Consider the following 20,722-nt stretch of genomic DNA (forward strand, 5'->3'; position numbering starts at 1 on the left):
CATCTGTTGTATAGAGCGAAAAATTAAAGCTATTAAGACAATTTTTAAAAGCGTATATTAGTTACAGAAGGGGGCGTGGCAGACTCTACAAAGTATATATATTCTTGATCAGGATGACGAGTTGAGTCGAGTTGAGCCATGTCCGTCTGTCTGTATGAACGCAAGGATCTCAGAAAGTATAAGATCTAGAATAATCAAACTTGATATACAGATTCTCCTAAGCCCGAGAAAGGGCTTGTTTGTTCTTTTTTTCCGATACATCCCCCCACTTCCCCTCTATTAACGATTTTCTCTAACTCACCCAATTCTTGGAATTTTGAACTAAAATTTGGTAGTCACATCCAGTTAGTGATTATGTGTCCATATATTAAGTTAGATTGATTGGAAAGAAAGTTATAGCCATAAATATAATCTCTGCCCAAGCTCTGCAGCTGTTGTTGTAGATGATGTTTGTTGACATAGTTCTGTACTTCACACCTTTGTTTCCACTTATGTATGTATGTATTGAATAATTTTTATTTAATTAATTTAAAATTGAAAATTTGTTCTTATTTTTGGGAGTGTTGTTTATATGTTAAGGATAAGGTTTGTCAGAGAAGAGCATTCGCACAACATTCTCAAGCTCTCTGGGGCTTCATAGACTGAAAGATTAAGTTGGAAATTCAACTTTTTTGAATTTACTTTTTTGAAATAAACTCATTCTATGCGGCCTTTTCGGCAAAACTCAAAATTTAAAACCAGCTAAAATTTTTTTTAAAAATTCCAAATTTTGATATTTATTTCAAAAATGAATGCCCGACATTCGCCAGTCAGCAACAAATTGGGAAGCGCCGCCTTTTTACACTTTCATTTGCAGAAGAGGAAGTTCCTTAACTTTTTGCCGTATTACATTAAAGAGCACGAGGCCGAATATAATGGACGGGAGCAGCTCTTCAAGGCAGTAACACAGACTTGGCTGAGCATGACCCAGGAGGAGCAGGATAAATACGACATACCTCTGCCCGCTTCCGCTGACAAAAGCCCGAATGATATGGGAGAGGAGGATTATTAAAAACACAATCAATAGTATATTTAAAACAAATGAATGAATGAAGGCTGATATCAATTTTAGGGCGACTCAGTTTCAAAAGAGGTTACTGTTTAATTTTATTTGTCATGCTATATTGTTGGGAAACGTATTCGTAAGAGTATGGTCCTGAAACTGAAGCTTTTGGGACTGCAGATCTCTCAGGCGGCCACACACTCTGATCATAAATTTATTATAATAGTGCTGGGTAGCTTTAAAATATGGCTTTGAATATCAATGCTACATACTTAAATAGCTTCATGGTTTTAACTAGAAGGATATACTTCATACAAAAAGGATATACTTCATATAAGGTCATGTTCTTTCTTTAATAAATGCCCTTATATAGATTTATCCTCATTTAATTTAAACAGAAACGATTTGCCAGTCAAGTGGTGAAAATCGCCTTCAAAAACGAAGCATCTCGCTTAAGCTTGGAAGAGAATAGCGCTCTGAAGCATCAGTTTTGATTAGGAAATGTTGCAGTACTGCACCCCATTTCAATATTTATGTCAATCCTATACTGATATATGTATATCAGTCATCTCAGTATGGTGGCACCGCTATTCAGATTGTGAATCATTAATTTTTGATTCAACCTATTCCCTAACGCCTTTCGGTGTATCTGGACAACAGGCTGAACACCCTTATCAAATGATTTTCATCATGACTCATGTACTTTTACTCCAGAACTGATACCCTGGATGTGCCCTCACTCTCTGGACCCCTCCGTAGCCACTTAATCTAAGCAACGGCGCTCGCAATATAAGTAACAAACAAGTGGAGAAGCTAAAGGCGGGTGTCCCGACTTTGAAATACTCTGTACATATGTATAGAATATTTTTATACCCTGTACCCGTAGGGTAAAAAGGGTATATTAGGTTTGTGCAAAGTATGTAACATACAGAAGGAAGCATCTCCGACCCCATAAAGTATATATATTCTTGATCAGCATGACGAGAGAAATCGATCTAGACATGTCCGTCCGTCTGTCCGTCCGTCTGTCCGTCTGGATGAACGCGAGGATCTCAGAAACTATAAAAGCTAGAATAACCAAAGTTGGCATCCAGATTCTCCTAGATCCGAGTAAGGACGAGTTTATTTTATTTTTTTTAATTTTCCCCTCCTTCCCCCGCTACAGAATTTCGTCAATAGCGTCCACATTTCAATTGCTACCTAAACCAAACTTTGCACACAAATTTTATAAATAATTATCTACTGTTGCTTAAAATTTTATTCAATTTGGTCAATTCTAAGAAAAGTTATTAGCGAAACAAATTCTCGCCAGTACAACCCCCACAAACTGCAGCAACAAGTTCGCTCTTCTTCTTCCTCTTCTTGCTGCTGCTTTGGGCGCATATAACTCAGTGACGGAAGTTTACCTGGGTACAGGGTATTACACTGTCGGGCTTGCTCGACTGTAGCGTTCTCTCTTGTTAGAAATTAAAAAGAAAATTGGATCGATTTTTCCTCCCTTGGTATTCGAACTCACGTAAAGGCTGCACAATTGCACATTTACAAAGGAATTTTGTCTATGTGAATGTATGGATGTCTATGCGTGTCTATTCGTGTCCGTGTAAGATTCTGGGAATTACGGGAGTTATGAAAAATCGCTAATTGTAGTGGTGAGCGGGGAGGGAGGGAATTTCCAAAAAACACATCATCCAGGTATTCACATAGTGCATCTTGGACTAAAATTTGGTCTCCCTAGGTCTTACAGTCTCTGAGATATAGGTAATTACGGAAAAACCCTATTATCGGGGAAGTGGGGGGAATAAATAAATAAAACAAACTCGTGTAGCGTACACATATAGCTCGAATAGTCTTCGAGATCCAGGTGTTCATACTGACAGACAGACAGACGGACATAAACTATACTTTGTGGGGTCTGCCACACCTCCTTCTGCCTGTTACATTTTTCACCTCCCGCAAATCTAATATACTCCTGTACATGAAATGTATAATAGAGAGTATAATAATAGAACTAAAAAGAGAAAAAAGAAAGCTCGCAAAAGCAAAACAAAACAAAGCAAACTAAACTACAATGCAATGAGTATATGTACATATACTTTGATTAGGGCATTTCACAAATTTGATTAAATTTAACAATCGTTGCCAATTGCTCTGGTTATTGCGTCTCAAGCTCGCACCTTGACCCCATTGCCGACATACACGTGTCGGGGATTGGGCGAGCATGGGGGAACGCGAATGGGTCGCGAAAAGTGTTGGGCAATGGACAACTTTTCCGGATTCAAAGTCCAGCTCGCGAAAATTTCCGACAGAAAAACAATAATGAAATGTAAGCAGTAATAATGACTGTGCAGATCGTGACAAGCAACGAAAGCCTCAAGCTCCAAAAAGAATCGAATTGGGCATCCATAATAGATTCCGATAATTCGAGTCGTTCGTATGCAGATGGGTGTGCAGAAGTCGGGTCCATAAATGGCGGACTATTGGATACTTAGCTTCAAGAGGAATCCACGTCCGGCGCTCTGTGTACGCCAAACGGCGAATGGACGGAACTCGCAATTAGATAATGAGTCTTTTTAAGAAACGATCGCGACATCGATCGAGAGACACCAGAGACTTTTGACTGACTGTCTGACTGACTGGCTGTCAAACAATTTTGGTTGGATACAACGACCGCTCAGCCAGATGAACGAGTCTGTTCGTGTTTTTGTTTATGTCAAGGCAATAATATATATGTATATGTATGTATAATATTCGAGCATTATAATTACACATGATCATGAGTAGACAGACATGTTTGTAAATAAGTTATCATATGAAGGAGCTGGCCACTTTCTTATGCCAAACACGTTCGGACCTTTTGTGATTTCAGCTGCTGCCACTGGAGTGATGAATGAAATTACGAAATTCTGTCATTGCAGCTGTACTCTAGATAAGCGAACACGCTGGTAGCTTGTTGAGTTGGCATGATCGCGAGTGATCGGATCATTCTTGAGAATCCAATCAAATTGGTACGATCCTGTCAACAAGCCAGCAGTGATTTCGAAATCAGCAAATAGCCATAAAATAGTCATGTGATCAGTTCATAGAGTAGCTGAAGATCAATAATAAAGATTTGTAAAGGTCAGTAATCGATTTTATTGCTCATCTAACACAATATTCATTCCACACTGAATATATTTACTAAATAATGCCATGTGATCAAGGACTTTCAATTCGTAAATGTATGTGATCCAAGAAAGATCATCTGAAAAAAGATGATGCGATCAATAATAAAATGTTCGATTTGAAAAGATAATTTATTGCACATCTTTTCACATTTACTTGTCGATCAAATAATAATTAATTCATGGCAAGTTCGGCAGGAAATAAACAATTTCAAAACTGTTGTTTATCAACATCTGCATAAATGAGTTTAAGCATTTAACTGAATATGCATTTAAAATTAGTTGACCCAGTTGGCTGATGACTCATTTTTAAGAGAGATTTGGCTCTAAGTATGTATATTAGAATAGCGCCGCTACCGTAAGAAAAAACGTTCGCCAAAATGTGAATCCATTTCTTCGAAGAATTTATGAATTTCCTCGAAACTTGGCAGGCACACAGACTAAGTATTTGCCAAGATACATGGGGACGGTGACTCCCTGGTATAAGCGTCATGCATACGAAATTCGTTGACCAGGCAGCTGACGTCAAAGGAAGACAAATCGAAGAAATGCCGAAAAGCATACAAACTCTGAAAGGGGGCTTTTGTCTAAGTGCCTGGAAATTTTTAGTCGCCAATCGTTGATTCGTTGCTGAATCAGCAACAGTAGCTACAAAGTAAGCTCCCCCTCGCCAATCAGTGATAACCACTCAAAAGATTAGCTGATTAAAAGGGGACTCAGGTGGGTTGACTCTGAAAAGGGGCGCACATGCCTGGCTCAATAAAAATAAGGCAATGTCGGCAATAATATCGCCCGGTTCCACCGAGCCGCACTAGGCCATTAAGCCATTGCTTATATGGTAGGGCCCCTACGCGAAAATCTCAAATCGCACAATCATGGCCAACAGCCAACGGTGCACCATAAAAGCCTTCAAACGATCGCAGCGTGACAGGAGCGACTAATTATTTATGAGATGTTACCAGTTGATAAGCAAAGCAGTACAGGCTCAGCCTCAGGTAGTTTCCACACCAAAGAGCTTCGAGTGCTAGCCGAAAGCGCGCTCTCTTCGCTGCCTTTTTCACCTTTGCGCTCGCTCATTCTTTTTACGCGCTCCCTCTCTTCGACGCGCTCTTTAATTGCAGCGTGTCCAATTCGGTTTACGAGTATAATGCAAATTCGTATGTGAATGCAAAACGTTTCGACACGCGCACTCCACGACTCTGCTTATATCATATGGCAAAGGCTTGCAAAAGCCTTTGAAAGCGGAGTGTGTGTGTGTGTCTGTGGCACGCCCAAGGGTAAATGCAATAGAAAGTATATTCAATATACGATTCAGTAGACCGCAAAAATTAGCTATAAATTAATTATTGATCAATGAAAAACTACAAAATAACTTTTGTATAGTATGAATTTTAAATCGACCTCAGCATATTCAGTAATAAATGCATATTTTGCAAATAAATGCTAAAAATTATTATTAAAAAAAATGTGGATGAACTATTTTATTTCGCAACTTCTTTGGAATAAATATGATACAGAGTTGAAGATTAATACAAATTAGACGAAATCAATTATAGCAGCCCCTCTCCCCCTCCCACCCACAAACATATTAACAGCAATTAACAAGGTAAGAAAAGAAGAAGAAGAAGCAAAAAAAGAAAAGAAAATAAGTGTAACAGGTGCGCTCTTCCACCACAGTGCTATCGATGATGCCTGGCTCGGCTCTCTTTCGAAAAGAACTCATGCACACCAGCCAGTCGCACACACACACACACACACTCACACACATGCACGAGCTATATAAAACGTAACGCTGCCGCGATCAGCCATTCAATCGCACACATTAACTCGCCGCGTCGACTTCGCACGATCGCTCTCATCAGACGCGTCCGTTTCCCTACCCTTCCTTACAGCTACTATTATTTTTTTCGCCCACGACTTGCACAACGCGCGCGTTACACTTAAAAAGATACAAAACTAAACAAAAAGGAAACAGATTGGAAAGAGTTAATGTTAAAGTAGGAACAACAACTACAAGCCACTATACTAACCCACGAACACCAAGCAACTTAAACTAAAGCACAGACATACACACATACTCGACTCGTATGTATATGTGTAACTAAATTTTTTTTGCAAAACTTTAAATACGTGTATTCAAGCAGATAATCAAACAAAGCGCAAAAAATAAAACAAAAAACCAAAAAAATAAACGAAGCAACGAAAGTAAAGCAAGCGTAAGCTAAAAACTGAAAAGTGCAGCAATTAACAAAGTAACATTGATAAATCAAGAGAGAGAAGAAGCAAAAGGTGAACAAATGCAAAAATGTGCCATAATTCGGGCATTGAGAGTGAACTGCAAATCCAACGGTATGTCTCCGTTGGTATGCCGGAGAAGGCGATCAAAAAAGTGAAGTACACGCTGCGCAAGCGCGAGCAAAAGAAGCAGAAGCAGCAGCAGCAGCAGCAGCAACAACAGCAGCAGCAGCAGCAGGATCAGCAGCAACAACAAGAACAAGTTGATGTGAGCAGCGGTAGCAGCAACAGCAGCAGCAACGAGGATGAGTCCAATGATGAGCAGGAGTTAATGTTCGATATTGATGCAACAATTGGCAACAATCATAGCAACAACAATAACAGCATTGCTGCAACAAGTGCAGAGATTGCTGCTGGCAGCATCAGCGACAACAATAGCAGCGAATGCAACAACGCTGTGGAGGTGCAAGCGTGCCCAGAAAACGCAGAAAATGCGGGCACACCAACAGCAACAATGCTGACAGCGACAGCAACAACAACGCAGCTGGCGGCAGCAGCAGCAGCACCAGCACCAGCAACAGTTAAAGAAGAAGAAGTAACAACACCACCACCCACCATTTACACTAGCAGCGACCTTTTGAAAATACCCAAGATGTGTGGACGCTATCGCAAAATTCAGCAATTGTTGCAACTGCAAAAACAAGTTGAGCCAACAGCAGCAACTGCAACAGCAACTGCAACTGCAACAGCAACTGCACCAACTGCAACAGAGACAGCAACACTAACTAAGCAGCAGCAGCAGCGCAAACTTAGCTCCATGGAGCCCTCCATGGACGATGCTCTGGCCATTGGCACACAATTGACACGCCAATTGGCGGAACGTGTTTACATTTTGGTCGCCCGTCTACAAAACAGTCGCCTATACACGTGAGTAAACATTAATATACAATATACAACAAACATCAAATTCCATGGGACACATGCCAATCAAATCGTTATCAATATCATGAACTCGTTAGTGATCAGCAAACGGCAATCACGCTCCACATTGCCCATCCGGCGCCAGATAAAGCAATAGGGCTGGCGGTGTCAGGCGATAGACAAATAGAGTGCTTCCTTCCCACTTACCTGGCACTTGTCAATATTTATATTATCGTATGGTAATCAGTTTCATTTTCATTCGCCGCTGTCTGGACGATTGCGAATATAATATAAACTACATATAAACCGTTGTGCAAACAGCTGAGCTTTATAATTAACCTTAGTGAGCCCTCAACCGATCGTGCCATCACTGAACATTTTTTAATCATTCTCTTACTCAATGCTTACTCAATTCTAATTAACAAAAAAAATATTGTGCAACTATATATTAGGAATTGACCGAACTCTGATAAATTAATCTAATAAATAGGTTAAGTAGCTCCATGATAGTAAAAGAGATCAGTAAACACAATATCTAGGTTTAATTAGCCATTTAATACATTTGTAATAACCACCAAGCGATCGCAGGCCAGTGACTGAAAAGTGATCGTAAAAGAGATCAGAGACTGATCGTGTCTCATTGTATCGCTTAAGTGACTCAAAAGTGATCGTAAAAGAGCTAATAAGTGAGCATAGCTAGTAAAAGATCAGCGATTACTAATTGAAAATATTTCTCATAACCGATTAAACATTTTAGCAGGCTAAGGTGATTTAAAAGTGATTTCCAAATTATGTTCACTTAGAGTGATCAACAGTTTTTTTGCGGGAACTGTTAAGACTGTAACAGTTTAATTATAGGTAGCCACTGGAAATCGATGTTAATAAACGTACAAGTATGAGCAAGTTATCGCCTGTGTCTATTTAAAGCCACAGATTAATGTACAGCTGCAATTTCACAATGACCCATCATTTTTAGTAGTTCACAGATCCCCTTTAAGTATGCGACTGAGTCACTGTTTGTATTTACCGCAAGATAGCCAAAATCACATGCTGGCCATAAGCCATATAGCGCCGTTTCGTTATCAACACAAACAACAGCCCCGAACGGCAATCAAGGTATAATTAATACATACTATACATACGTAGTACGTATTATGTATATAGCGGCGACTCTAAGCGAGAATGCCCCCCCAAAGTCAATAGCAAGTCACTCTCGACCGCCTGCCTACCCAGTAAATCGCGAGCGTTACGTCACAGTCGACGACGACAACGACAACGACGTCGTTGGTAGTGTCAATAGAGTTCCCAGAACCGATGTGAAGGCGACGCGACGCGATCGCTTAGAGTGCAAAGTGCGCTCGAGTGTGACGTTGCGAGTGGAGGCCTAAGAACAAAAAAAAACCGGGCTAACATGCTTCTGAATCATTTCTAGATAGATGGGTGTGCTTGTCGGTGTGGATATGGGTGTTGCCTACCGTCTTATCGCTGGCGATTCTCGTTGTCAGCTGTGCAGCTGCAACAATAACTAATTGACAGCTGATTTCGAGGGAAAGACGATCGTTAAAATAGTTCAAAGCTTTTGCATAAAGTATGCATGAAATGTTGCACTCAATCGTGCCTGACAGCCCTGACTACCCAGCAACACCACCACCACCACCTCCCCACCCACCCACTATATCTGCATATAGCTTGTAAAACTATATGCGACGCATTATGTATGTATGTATGTATGTAGATTGTTGCTATTTCGCATTTCGTTTGGTGGCAATTTTGTATGAATGGAAAAGCGAAATATTTGGTTGCATGCGTTTTCGCACGTACGCCATTCGATGGCAATTCGCACAGCCAAGTCTCGAGCACGACGACAATGACAACGACAACGACAACTACGACTACGACTACGACTAGCCAGCCCAACGACCAATGGCACTGACCGGACCACAGCCGTACATAATCTATGCAAAAAAAATAAAAGCGGGGGGAGTGGCTACAAACGGGGGCGATTTGCAGAGGAGGGCGCGTGCGACTGAACAGCGATAAAGGCGGTCAAGTGCAAAATCCACACTAACCACTCGAGCTAGCTTATCAAGCAGGCGACGACTATCAGCTGTGAGAGACAAGCCATATACTTGTACACTCGTATATATACAAGCTCCAGTTTTATAGCCTCGTAACGACACTATCAAACGATCATAAAATAACCAAATCGTCTTAAGCGATTCTATTTATATTTTAATGCGAATGTAGAAATTTAAAAGATCCCACGGCAGAATTAGTCGGGTTCTTCAATTTTTGTAGATAAGCAAATAAATCAAGTTTATGTAATTAAAAGGGATCTTACATTTCTAAATACATAGCTGCGAAAATTGGCGCATTGCGACAACAATCTAATCGGGTCTTAAATGTGCCTGCTATTACAGTAGAAAAAAGATTTCGCTCATCCCATAAAATTCGTTCTGTTATCAATTTTAATCATCTATCTCACGCCATATATACAATCCGTTTTATACAATCCTACTAATTGCATTCCCTTCTCACGTCTTTGCAGTATTTTGACGCGCACAACACAGCCAGCACACCTGATCGCTATATGCATATTATCTTTTGTGCTGCTGACCGTTGGACCCGATCTCATTGAGAACAGCCCGACGGCGGAGATGGCGACGATGTCAAGTCAGATTCAGAGTCAGAGTCAGCAACAGGCCAAGCTGATATTAACAAAGCACGCGACGACCGGAACGTTGACACGCGACGGTGATGGGAACGTGGGAGTCGGTGCGGGCACGGGCACGGGCACGAGCACGGGCACGGGCACGGGTACGGGCAGCAATTGGGCAACGCTCGTCTATTTGGGGGCGTTTGCCACACATTTTGGCTCACAAATCTGGATGACTTTTGTCTCGGGTAAGTGTCGCATAACCAATGCGGATTGTTAAGAAGGACATCCCATACAAATATGTACATACATATAACATATCCCATTCTTCTAACCGAAATCGAAAGACTCTAGTTCGAATTCTAATCAATCAATTAAATTGTAATCCCAGGCTCCTAATGAACAGCAAAGCTTTTACAAAACTAGCATCGATAGAAAGCTATAGCAAAGGGCAATTGTTATAAGAGCCTTTTTGACCTAACAATACTAAACAATGCCTAGAAAAATGAATCATATTTCCTGCAGAATTAAACAAGAAATTTAATGCAAATTTTCATAATTCGCCCGATTAACGAGAAGAATAATAAAAAAGAATTTAATCAAACCCGATTAGCTCATTGGCACACTCGTTATTGCATTAGTAATAGAGTTTTAGTTATGATTTTTAGTTAGCTTCGAAATCTTTAACAATTTACTATTTAGTTTATAAATAAACTCTATAGCCAGTATTCTATCACATGCATGTTTCCGGCACATGCATACTACAAGTATAGTACAAAACAGACACTGAACAAGATAGATAACAGTTTTACGCCATCGCTATCATCGTGTATATCAACAATCCACAACAATCATCGTCAACTGTGCGACGTCATCCGCCATCCGTCAACGCTGCTCCTGTCCAGCTTGTGCGCCATCACCAACCATGTTCCGTCCATTGTCGTCATCTCAGCGCCTGTTCGTTATCGTAGGCATTGCTATCATATTTAAAACCACTTGATTATTGGCCAACACGCTAATGGGTATATTTTTATTCTCTCTTTTCGCCTGCAGGCCTCTCGCTGTACTTCTCATTACCACGTCACACATTTGGACAGTGCCAGCAGATATTGTTCCCGAAGTATTTCGCATTGAACGCCATGCTGAGCATCTCGATGCTGATCATCTATGTGAAATACTTTCTGAGCACGTGGACCACAGCGGCTGGACTGCAGCTGGGCGCACTGGCGCTGATGGCCGCCATTGAGGTGGTGGTACGTCTATATTTGGCGCCGCCGATGCTGCGTCTCATGCACGAGAAGTACAAGATCGAGGATGCCATTGGCAGCGGTCAGGAGGTGGGGAGTCTGGTGCAGGGCGATCTGGTGCAGTGTCCGCACTATCAGCGCATCCATAAGGCATTCCGTCGCATTCACATGACCATTGCGATTGGCAATATGATTGTGCTCTTGGCCACATGTCTGCAATTGTATTTTCTGGCATCGAAAATACGCATTAGCTAAGACGTGAAAATCCGCCAACCACCCACCCCCACCCGCACCCACACACACACACACACACACACACATAAACACACACACACACACACAGCATTTAGCAAGTATAAGACAATTTAGACATAGTCGAATTTTTTTCTGTTTGTGTAGTTAATTTTCGTGCAACGGTAAATGCAGAGGAACATATAAAGGCAGCGCCTAAAAGGCTGCAACGCTTTTTGTCTCAACAAACAAACATCATTGGTGAATAGATTTGAAGCAATCGCGTCTATGTTGAAAACATCCATGAAATGCAAAAATCACAATGAATTTCTACTTTTAGTGCACATCACAGTAATATTATTACACACTCACACACTCATCCCCTCTCACACCAACACACACCTATACAAGGAAATCCTGATTATGTATTTTAATGTCAACGATTGTCGCAAAGAAAAAAATTCAATTATTATTATTAAATTATGCATGTAATTTATTAGACAATTTATTTATGTATTTATTACACCAACAAGGGCAACAACAACGACATTAATCAGTAGCTTCTTTTTTTGTCTTCAGAGCAATATTTTAAAGTATTTATCCGAATTTCAAAAAATTGTTTTAAAAACTGTGATAAACTCACCGCTACTCTTTATTGCTCGCACACATTTAAACACACACACACACACACAAACACACTCACCCTTATCCCACCACCTTCAAGACACAACAACAACATCCGTAAACTCGCAAACAAACAACAAATGCATTTAGTTTAGTGCGTAGCCATTAATGTACACACAGTTATTAATTAATCGTAGTCATAATTAATTAAATTGTTTTTTTTTTTCAACTTTTTTTTAATACTGATATATCGAAATTATTTATGTGTATAAGTGTGTTACCTGTATTTGTGTTCGCATTATTATGCAGCACGCAAAATATCAAAATATAGAAAATGAATCAAAAAACACAAACAAAAAAATTAAATAATCTAAATAAAATGCAAATGTGTAAAGTTTAATAATTCAAATACATCATTTTCTTATACATATTATCTTCAGCGAAATCACAAGTATGTACAAGTACATATCCGATTCATCATTAGTGGACCAAACAGCACAAAAAGTATTGGAATAAAGGTAACAAGTATATCTTGGAAAATTTGATTGATGTTGGTGCATAAATACTACGATTTTCAAAAAATCTCAGCCATAATTAAACTCTGCAACTGAATTTAACAAAGAAACCAACTCTGGTTTGTTTTTGACAAAATGGAAATGTTTTCAACTTAAAAGAAGTGCTAGAGAACATAAACATAGAAGGAATACTTGAAAGGAATTTTAGAGAAAGCAAACATATGGCCAGCTGCTTTACTTTTACAAGAGCAGTACCAACAGCTGCCCATCCGTATTGCAATTAATGTTATACTTTCTGAAACTGGAAGCCATCTTCGTCGGCTGGCATGTAGAGAATGGCGGAAAAAATGTATAGCATTCCATTAGGCGGACTGGTTCTGGCGACCAATTTATGAGAGGCGGTGTAATTAAAATTTTGATTTTAACAAAATAAATAAATATTATAAAGCGAAATGAAGGACACAATTCACAATTAAACAGTTAAAACCACAACTCAGAAAGGGCTCAAGCAATCTAGACAAATCAAATCTTATAAGCCATTTAAAAGTACAGTTACCTGCTAAGAAAGAAACATCCAATAGCTTATTGCCGTGTGATGATATCGTATCAGCACATTAGATTTTGATTGAAACGTTACAAAAACTTTTAAATATTGCTAAATACAATATTTGGGCTGTCGCAGCATTATCTTAGCTCTTAAAACAAGTGGAGAAGCTAGAGTCGGGTGTCCCGACTTTGAAATACTCTGTACACAAGTGTAGAATAATTATGCGAGTTTGTGTGTGTCTGTGTGTGCTCGTGTGCCTGTGCAAAGCAGCAAATCCGCCTATCATTATTAACCTTGGCATACAGACTCATAATCACAAACTGGAAATATCTGCAAAATTTCAGTTCGAAATTCCCAGAATAACGGGAATTGCGAAAAATCGCTAATTGCGGGAGGGCGGGAAATCCCAAAATACACATTTTCTGCGTCCCCATCTGGGACTAAAATTTGGTGTCTGTAGCTCCTATAGTCTCTGAGATCCAGGTGTTCATACGGACAGACAGACATACATAGATCGATTCGTCTTGTCATGCTGATTAAGAATATACACCATACAATTCTGTATTTACACGGTAAATTGGTTCCTTAAAAAGTCGTTAAGAAAAACCGTGTAAAAAATATATTGATCAAATGCAAAATGAATCGTGATAAATGGAACAAAGTAGTATAACCATGTATAATCCGTGTTAAAACAAAACAATGTAAAAAAAGACCGTGTAAAAACAGAATTAGGTGTATACTTTGGGGGGGTCTGCCACGCCTCCTTCTTCTCTTTATTTTCCAGCTCGCGCAAACCTAATATACTCTTGTACATTTCATGTATAGAATTTAAAAAATACAACAAGCAATTTATGCTTAGCCCACTGTTCTGTATGTTTGTAAGAATATAAAGAACAATGGAAGAAGAGTGAAGAAGAAGAGTGAAGAAGAAGAGTATCCGTACAAAAGCTGGCCAGCACGAAACTTTAAATTGATACATCGACAACATAGAGTATTTCTTCTATAGAGTACTCCTACAGCCCAGAACTTTTTCCGTTTGTACCGAAGCTAAGCTAAATGTTTATTTATTGATCTGATCTTGAAATGGGTTTATTTTGGTAATTAATTGTACTGTCTAAGCAGAAGATTTGTATTGTGATTCGCACTATTAGCAAATCAGATCCGATCTGGTTTTACAATATTGAATTTCATTTGTAGAAATTGGGGGAAAAAAATGGGCAAAAGAATTTCTTTATAAGTATGTGTTGGTCAGTTATTGGAAAGGATTGTGCATTAAATTGGCACATTTTTTAGGAAATCAATCTGTTGGTCGTCTCAATTTTTGGTCTCTAACACTTAAGTTTTGGAAGTAAAATGTAGTCAAATTTGTAGAAATTGAAAAAATTTAATTCTGGCGTCACATCTTGTTTTCTTTGCATGAGGGCCTTAATCTTAGGGCTCATGAGTAACGAGCTACTTATGAATTGGAAAACTATTTTATAAATCAGAAAACATATGTACATCCATCTGTGTATATTTGTACATACTATATTTTTTTTAAAAACATATGTACATATGTATGTATATTGTGGCCACTTACCGCCTCGATTTCCTGCTCGAAACGCACGGGTCGCAGCCGGCACAGCACTACAATGAGATAAATGAAGTTGACGCCTATGCCTAGACCCGACCAGAGCACAACATCGGGTGTGCACTCGATGAGGTATCCATACATGCCCATCATGATGCAACCGATAAGGAGCATGGCTCGCATCCAGAGCGATCCGAGGGGTCCGTGGGGTGCCAGAAAGGCGAGGAAAAGAAAGGCCCAGCCAAGTTGAAAGTACAGATGATGGGGTTGCTGCCACATCAGGCACTGTTCGATAGACCAATCGCCAGGATTGATGGAGCGCAGGGTGCCGTTGTTGTCCCACGGAATGGTGCCGCTGGCCGCACTTGTGCCCGCCGTTGTCTGTGCAATAAGTGTGCCCGCCGCGGCGCCTGCTCCGCCGCCTCCAAGACCTGCTCCGGCGCCCGCGCCAATGCCCATGCTGGCGCTGCTGCCGGCGCTATTTATGAGTGCACCAACACCGACGCCGGCCGCACTGCCCGCAGTACTGGGCATGGCGTCTTAAATTGGAACGGTCCCGCTCCTCGCCTCTTCTAGACGCCGCCTCCTGCGCCAGGGAGATTTTGTGCCCACTTGGAGTCTCCGAATTGTTTGTGCGTCACGCCACAACGTCACACTTTGATTTATTGTGCTCTTGTTTCTCTTGTTTTTCTCACTCCCACTCTGTCTCTCTCTCTTTCTCTCTCTCGCCTAGCTCTGTCGCGGCTTGTCGCTTATTTTCTTATTTGGAAACTGGGCTTTGTATTGGGATCCGTCTTCAGCTCGGGATTCAGGCTTAAACAACTCGATATTCGTTGCGTTCGTTGTTTGGTTGTCGATTGCTCGTTGTCTTGGCTTGCGACTCACATTGTTGCATGATTCTCACGACGCGCTGCAAACACAACAGTAGAAGAAAATGAAAATCAACAACAAATGGGGGTTAATCAAAAATTTATGAAAGCAATTAAAATTGTTAATCAATAACGTTGGCGTAAAGCGTGCATACGGGCTACTTGATTGTTGCTGTCGCGTAGGAAGCGCACACTGTGGGCCCCGGACTAGAGATGAGCGCGTCCCGGTAACAGACATTCCCACAGATTGTGCTTTCCATGAATAACCCTTTCGTATGCGTGTCATCACTATTCTTAGAGCAAATGTAACTGTTTCTCTTCAATACCTTTTTTAATTACTTAATAGATAACAAATACCCCTTCTCCCACCATCTCCAGAAGCTAATTTGTTGACTAAATGAAAGGAAAGAAATAAATCCATTAAAACAGACAACCTCTTTATTACTTTGAAGAAAGTTTACGCGACCTAACAATATTGTAAAATTTGGACTAGACAAGTATAATTTATTTAAAACTAATTACATTTAAAACTATTTAAAGGTCAAAGAATACATTTTCTGTTCCGTTTTGTTTCTTAACATGTAATTCTTAAAACTGATACAAAACTTTAAAGTATTTAAAATTCGTTTACTTAAGAACCTGTCCTAGGAGACCCTTTTCTAAAAATGAAAGATATGACAGAGTGGGAGAGCAAATTATTTATTTCTTATGACAATACAGATAATAATTGTAAATTGAATTTGAAATAAATAATAAACCAAAAAGTTAGAAACTCTGAATTAATTAATATAATTCAGTTTACTTTAAAATATTTAGAGAAATAAGATACATCCAGAAAGTAAACAGAGAATTTTGGATTCTAGAAAAGTTATTCTAATTGGCCATTTCAATTCGTTTCGTTTGTTGTTTAATTGAATCCGAGTAGATAAGTTAAATTGAACCCCAAAATTAGTTTATTACACCTTCTCTGGGCATTGAAGCTTTTAGAATAAAGAAGAATTCACATTTTCGGAACTTATAATTTAATTTGGTGGGAAGAATTTGTGGATAACGTTTACTTCTTAGTCACAGTAAGAGATTGGAGGAAATAGCGTTCTGCTCGTGATTAAAAATGGAACTTATCTCCAATTGGAGGGTACTAAGATCGGGACTACACTTATCTAGCAATTAGTTATCTTGACTAGACTATTCGATTAAAAACTAATAAGCTAATATATTGTATGAATCAATCGAAAGTCTATGACACATTCCCATCGCTAGGCTGAACTATAACTATGTCTGGCATTGAGATATTCGCTGGCAAGGTTGCAATTTAGTTCAAGTACTACATACTCTGTAATCGTAGCATGAAATTTCTACAATACATGCTGCTTTTAAGATGTACAAGTATGCATTGTGTTTATTTAGTGGCATGAAGATAAACGATTAGGCCGCATTCCCCCATGTGCGGCCAAAAAGGGAACCTTTCAAAAATGCCACAAATTTTACACTACTACTGTACTATATATTTATATATAAATACATACATATGTATATGTTTCTGTATGTATAAGCAGAAAGAAGTCTAAACGCAAAACGCCTCCGGGGTCGAATATAACTTGCCCAAAACGAACCAAATTTCCGCCATGAGTTCGTGTCTCTGTGGCAGGCGAGTGTTTGACCCAAATAATAATAAAGAGCGAAACAATTCAGCACGGAATGGGCCGCATCGCGAGTCGAGTCCACACGTTTGCCTATTGACCCAGGCTCGCTGCGACCATTGGGCCCAGCAGAGGTCAAGAGGTCGGGGGGAATGGAGAAGCGAGGCAGATAAAAGCAAACATTTCCGGTATGTCGCACTGTTTGGCTGAAGTGACGCGTTGGCATGACCATAAAACAAACACGCACACACACAAACACACACTCAAACATACAAATCAACATACATACACGTACGAACAAAAGAAAGGCCCACAACGAATCTGCGCGAGGAGGGGAACGGGGCGAAAGGGAAGCGAGAGTAGCTCGCAGAAAAAAATCAATTTATTACAAAGTTCGTGGTCATTCTGGATATTAAAACGATGCGCCCATTCAAGAAGGGGGTAGCTAGAAGCGGGCAACTCACAGCCATGCCAAGAGCGCGCGTCAAAAAGACTATGACGATTACTCAACACTTACACTTTGCATGCCATGTCAAGCCATCCATGATACAGGCAAGTTTCCCTAAAACGGCACACTACCAATGTTTATAAAGAACGTTACGACAACTAAGAAATATTTATTTTAATGGAAAATTTCCTTGAAGACGAACTGCTGCAAAAACAATTGAAGTGAACAATTTAACGATATAATGTACTGACATAGATTTTTGTTTAAAAACATCACCTTCAGTTATATACTAAGACTAAAAGATAAAGTCCTTACTGATTTCCTATCTAAATTCAGGATAATAGTATTGTTAAGCTCTTAGGAAGATGATGATTAAAGATAACCTAGTTATCAGTAATTTGTTATTTTAATTCGGTACTATAATTACTAAAAGATAACCAAAATCATTATTGATTTGCTAACAAAATATGGCATTGCATTTTCGTTTAACTACCAAGAAGTATAAATACTTTATTTTAAAAAATATTTCCCATTTTCGTGGTTTTGGGGAGTCATCTAAATTCGAAGTATATTAGCCATCATATCTCATCTTCCATAGATATTTTCCATTTCACAAAGAGGTAGAGCAGAGTTGGACTAATTTTGGACTTAACTTTGAGCATTTATTTCTTGTAGCCGTTTTAAGTACTAGACTAAAAACCAAACCAATGAGAAGACCAGCTGTATATGTAATTGTGTCTAAGCTTTTTGTTTTTTTTTTGCTTAAGTGAAGCCTGTGAATGGCATTAGATAAAATTGTTTTAATCTAGCCTGACCTCTTTCGCCAAATATTTGTCATTAATTAGCAAACAGTCTTCAGCCGCAAATCTGCCTGCTTTTAATTGTGGCACCTTTTATAAAGCAGACTTCCGCTGACCATTCCGTGTGGTTCAGTAATTAGAAAATCAATTAACGAGAACGCTTCCTTGTCGGAACAGATGTGAGCCAAAAGAAGAAAATTTGTAAAATCACCCAACTATTCAGTTGGACATGCTGTGTTGAGTGTCTGGCCCTTTCTTTATTAAAGTTGTGTTGTTCTGGCACGTACTCGTACATAGACGGCACATGTTTGGCTGTGTAAGTATTTGGTACAACTTCCTAGATCTACAATTACAAGTAGTTGAGTAGCATATGGCCAAACAAAGTTGTGGATTTCTTGAGTAGAAATGATTAGCAGAACGAGACGAATCGGGGAGAGTTCAATTTTTCGTTAATTAAAGCCTGATTTCAGATTTGGTTGCAAAATATTTGATTGCAATATTTCCAGACAGGCTATACTTGTCAAAGAATCAAACTTCTAGAGATACCTTTAAAAAGCGAACTGAGTGAGAGTTTTTCTTTATAATAAAAAAAAGGCGATAAAAACTTCCGTTCAGAATAATGACAATAATAATCGTTACCTAAAAATACTAGAAAGTGCTGGCTGAGAAATTAGCATCTACTATCCAAAGAGAATACCGCACCATTTTGAACTTATTGAAAACATACAATGCATCGATATTTATTTGGTTCACAAAACCAAAATTAAAGCTGACGCTGGTTATATATTTTAATCAAGTTTCCAAAACCCCAGTAAGCTATCGAGCTAAATGTTTGCAAACCTATCGGATCTGATTAGTATTAGATAGACTTCGTAAAGAAAACTACACGGTTTACCCAGCACTTTTAACAATTTTACTCAGATCCAATATCATAGGATATGTTGGTGATACTGACTATATTATCAAAGTAAAAACAACGATATGGGAAACACTTTTCGTAACAGACAGTGTATGTTAATAGTTTATAAAAAGAGCTTTGGTAGAAGTTTCATTCGGAATATGATAGGATATTTTTTATAGAGAAATTTTACTGTATTGCTGTTTTTACGAGTATTGTTGTTGTTGTTGTTGCTCTAAGCATTGGCGTTGTTGTAATCGCGTTACATAAATTAGCATTTGTGAGCTTTTATTGCTCATGCCATGGTTGTTGCTTCTGCTATTGTTGTTGTCGATTGAGCCTACCAACAACAACGAATGGCTTAAATAAGGATGGCAAAATATGTAGACGCTGACGTTAAAAGCGCTGATGATAATAATGACGATGACGATGACGAGGGCGAACAGCATTATCGACATCAACTTGGTCTCTTTGTTGGGGGTGTGCAGCAAAGTAAATACAAATACACACACATACACACAAACACCTACACATAATGCACACATACATATACATTGTCGGTTTGAACTCTTGGCTCAGTATTTTAAACCCGAAATGGTTAGAGAAGATGAAGTCATCGTTTCTTTTTTTTTTGCCTTGAAAATGTGTTGGTGAGAGCTCGTTCGTGTGCATACATATATGCCTGTGTGTGTGTATGTGTGTGTGTTGGCGTCGGTGTGTGGCCAAGTGGAAGCGTTCGAACTTAAAACAAGAAAGGAATGCTAAAGTCGAGCAGGCTCAACTCTTAAATACCCTGTACCACCCCGCAAAAAAGTAATTAAATTAATTAATTAATTTAATTAAATTAATTAACTAAATTAATTTAATTAATTAACTAAATATTAACTAATTAAATATAAAATATTCCATGCATGCATACATACATTTACAATTACATCAGAATCGTGTCTATGCGTGTTTGTGTACTTGTACATATGTATGTATGTGTGCATTGAGCCTGGTTATATGGCTATAACTTTCTTTCCGATCATTCTATCATAATGAGACTTGGTATACGGTTATATAATTACTAACCTAATGTGACTACCAAATTTAAGTTCAAAATTCCAGGAATAACGGGAGCTATAGAAAATCGTTAATAGGGGGGGAGTGGGGGGGTGGATCAGAAAAAATGAACAAACTCGTCCTTTCTCGGTCTCAGGAGAATCTGTATACCAAGTTTGGTTATTCTAGCTCTTATACTTTCGGAGATCCTTGCGTTCATACAGACAGACAGACGGACAGACGGACAGACGGACAGACGGACATGGCTATATCG

The 20,722-nt window shown here is 39.2% G+C and overlaps 2 protein-coding genes across 4 annotated transcripts in view; one reads left to right on the forward strand and one right to left on the reverse strand.

Moving 5' to 3' along the window:
* LOC115627453 (blood vessel epicardial substance) overlaps window positions 1-20,722 on the reverse strand; it is a 40,775-nt gene that overhangs the window by 15,070 nt on the left and 4,983 nt on the right. For all 3 annotated transcript variants that reach the window (XM_030523119.1, XM_030523120.1, XM_030523118.1), the window contains exon 2: window positions 14,759-15,659. In XM_030523119.1, the coding sequence (XP_030378979.1) occupies window positions 14,759-15,283 (525 nt within the window). In that variant the 5' untranslated portion in view covers window positions 15,284-15,659. The remainder of the gene's footprint in view (window positions 1-14,758; window positions 15,660-20,722) is intronic.
* Window positions 6,030-11,946, forward strand: LOC115627451 (mediator of RNA polymerase II transcription subunit 15). The gene is made up of 3 exons (XM_030523117.1): window positions 6,030-7,365; window positions 9,908-10,263; window positions 11,069-11,946. Exons 1-3 carry the CDS (start codon window positions 6,509-6,511, stop codon window positions 11,515-11,517), a joined length of 1,662 nt encoding a protein of 553 aa, XP_030378977.1. The 5' UTR covers window positions 6,030-6,508; the 3' UTR covers window positions 11,518-11,946.

This window comes from Scaptodrosophila lebanonensis, unplaced genomic scaffold (assembly GCF_003285725.1).
Source record: "Scaptodrosophila lebanonensis strain 11010-0011.00,11010-0021.00 unplaced genomic scaffold, SlebRS2 tig00000096-arrow-pilon, whole genome shotgun sequence".
NCBI classification, from domain to species: Eukaryota; Metazoa; Arthropoda; class Insecta; order Diptera; family Drosophilidae; genus Scaptodrosophila; species Scaptodrosophila lebanonensis.

What these genes read in the sequence shown, in the direction of transcription:
- LOC115627451 (XM_030523117.1), top strand. Translation starts at nt 6,509, where the DNA reads ATGTGCCATAATTCGGGCATTGAGAGTGAACTGCAAATCCAACGGTAT. An exon ending in CAAAACAGTCGCCTATACAC is followed by an intron (nt 7,366 to 9,907) that starts GTGAGTAAACAT and finishes ACGTCTTTGCAG; the next exon opens with TATTTTGACGCGCACAACAC. An exon ending in CTGGATGACTTTTGTCTCGG is followed by an intron (nt 10,264 to 11,068) that starts GTAAGTGTCGCA and finishes TTTCGCCTGCAG; the next exon opens with GCCTCTCGCTGTACTTCTCA.